The 1,202-nt window shown below is 72.0% G+C and overlaps 1 protein-coding gene across 1 annotated transcript; it reads right to left on the bottom strand.

Annotated features, from left to right (window-relative positions):
* Positions 1-246: 246 nt before the first annotated feature.
* Positions 247-798, bottom strand: LOC110390857 (uncharacterized PE-PGRS family protein PE_PGRS20-like). The gene has a single exon (XM_021382399.1). The coding sequence runs from the start codon at positions 796-798 to the stop codon at positions 247-249; it is 552 nt and encodes a 183-aa protein (XP_021238074.1).
* Between the last annotated feature and the right edge of the window lie 404 nt (positions 799-1,202).

Raw genomic sequence — 1,202 nt, 5'->3', positions numbered from 1 at the left:
GCCGTCCCCCGTTGTCCCCCGCCATTCCCCCGCTGCCGCCGCTTGCCCCTTCTTGCTGCCGTCCCCCATTGTCCCCCGTCGTTCCCCGCCGTCCCCCGTTGTTCCTCACTGCTCGCCGCTGTCCCCTTTTGTCCCCCGTCGTCCCCCGCCGCTCCCTGCAGTTCCCCGTCGCTCGCTGCTGTTCCTCGTTATTCCCCGCTGCTCTGTCGTCCGCAACCACTTGCAGCTGTTCCCCGTCGTTCCCTGTCATTCCCCGCCGCTCTCCGTCGTCCCCCGTTGCTCACCGCCGTTCCCCGCCGCTCCCCGCCGTTTCCCTGCTGCCACCGCTCGCCCCCACTTGCCACCGTCCCCCGTCGTCCCCTGCCGCTCGATGCCGTCCCCCGTTGTCCCCTGGCATCCCACGTCATCTGCCGGCGTACCCCGCCACTTTCCGCTGTCCCCCGTCGCTCGCCGCCGTCCCCCGCCGCTCCCCGCCGTTTCCCCGCTGTTGCCGCTTGCCCCCACTTGTCGCCATCCCCCGTCGTCCCCTGTCGTTCGCCGCCGCTCGACGCTGTCCCCCGTTGTCCCCTGGTATCCCCCGTCATCTGCCGGCATCCCCCGCCGCTCTCTGCCGTCCCACGCTGCTCTCCGCCGTCCCCCGCCGCTCACCGCCGTCTGCTGCCATTCCCCATCGCCTGCTGTTCCTCCGCTGCCACCACTCGCCCCCTCTTGCTGCCGTCCCCCGTCGTCCCCCGTTGTTCCCCGCTGCTCACTGCTGTCCCCTGTTGTGCCCTGTCGTCCCCCGCCGCACCCTGCCATTCTCCGTCACTCGCTGCCGTTCCCCGTCATTCCCCGTGGCTCCCTGTCGTCCCCCGCCACTCGCCGCCGTTCCCCGTCATTCCCCGCCGCTCTCCGTCTTCCCCCGTCGCTCACCGCCGTCCCCTGCCGTTCACCCGCTTGCCGTCGCTTGCCCCCTGTTGCCGCCGTCCCCCGTCATCCCTCGTTGTTCCCCGATGCTCGACGCCATCCCCCGTCGTTCCTCACCGCTCGCCGCTGTCCCGTTGTCCCCTGTCGTCCCCCGCTGTCCCGCGCCGCTTCCCGCCGTTTCCCCGCTGCTGCCGCTCGCCCCCACTTGCCGCCGTCCCCCGTCGTCCCCCGCTGCTTGATGCCGTCCCCCGTTGTCCCCTGGCATCCTCCGTCATCTGCCGGCGTCCCCCGCCGCT

This window comes from Numida meleagris, unplaced genomic scaffold (genome assembly GCF_002078875.1).
Source record: "Numida meleagris isolate 19003 breed g44 Domestic line unplaced genomic scaffold, NumMel1.0 unplaced_Scaffold239, whole genome shotgun sequence".
Lineage (NCBI taxonomy): Eukaryota > Metazoa > Chordata > Aves > Galliformes > Numididae > Numida > Numida meleagris.
This window is presented reverse-complemented; position numbering and strand designations above follow the sequence as displayed.

Excerpts from the sequence above, each read along its gene's own strand:
- LOC110390857 (XM_021382399.1), bottom strand. The coding sequence starts at position 798 with ATGGCAGGGTGCGGCGGGGGACGACAGGGCACAACAGGGGACAGCAGT.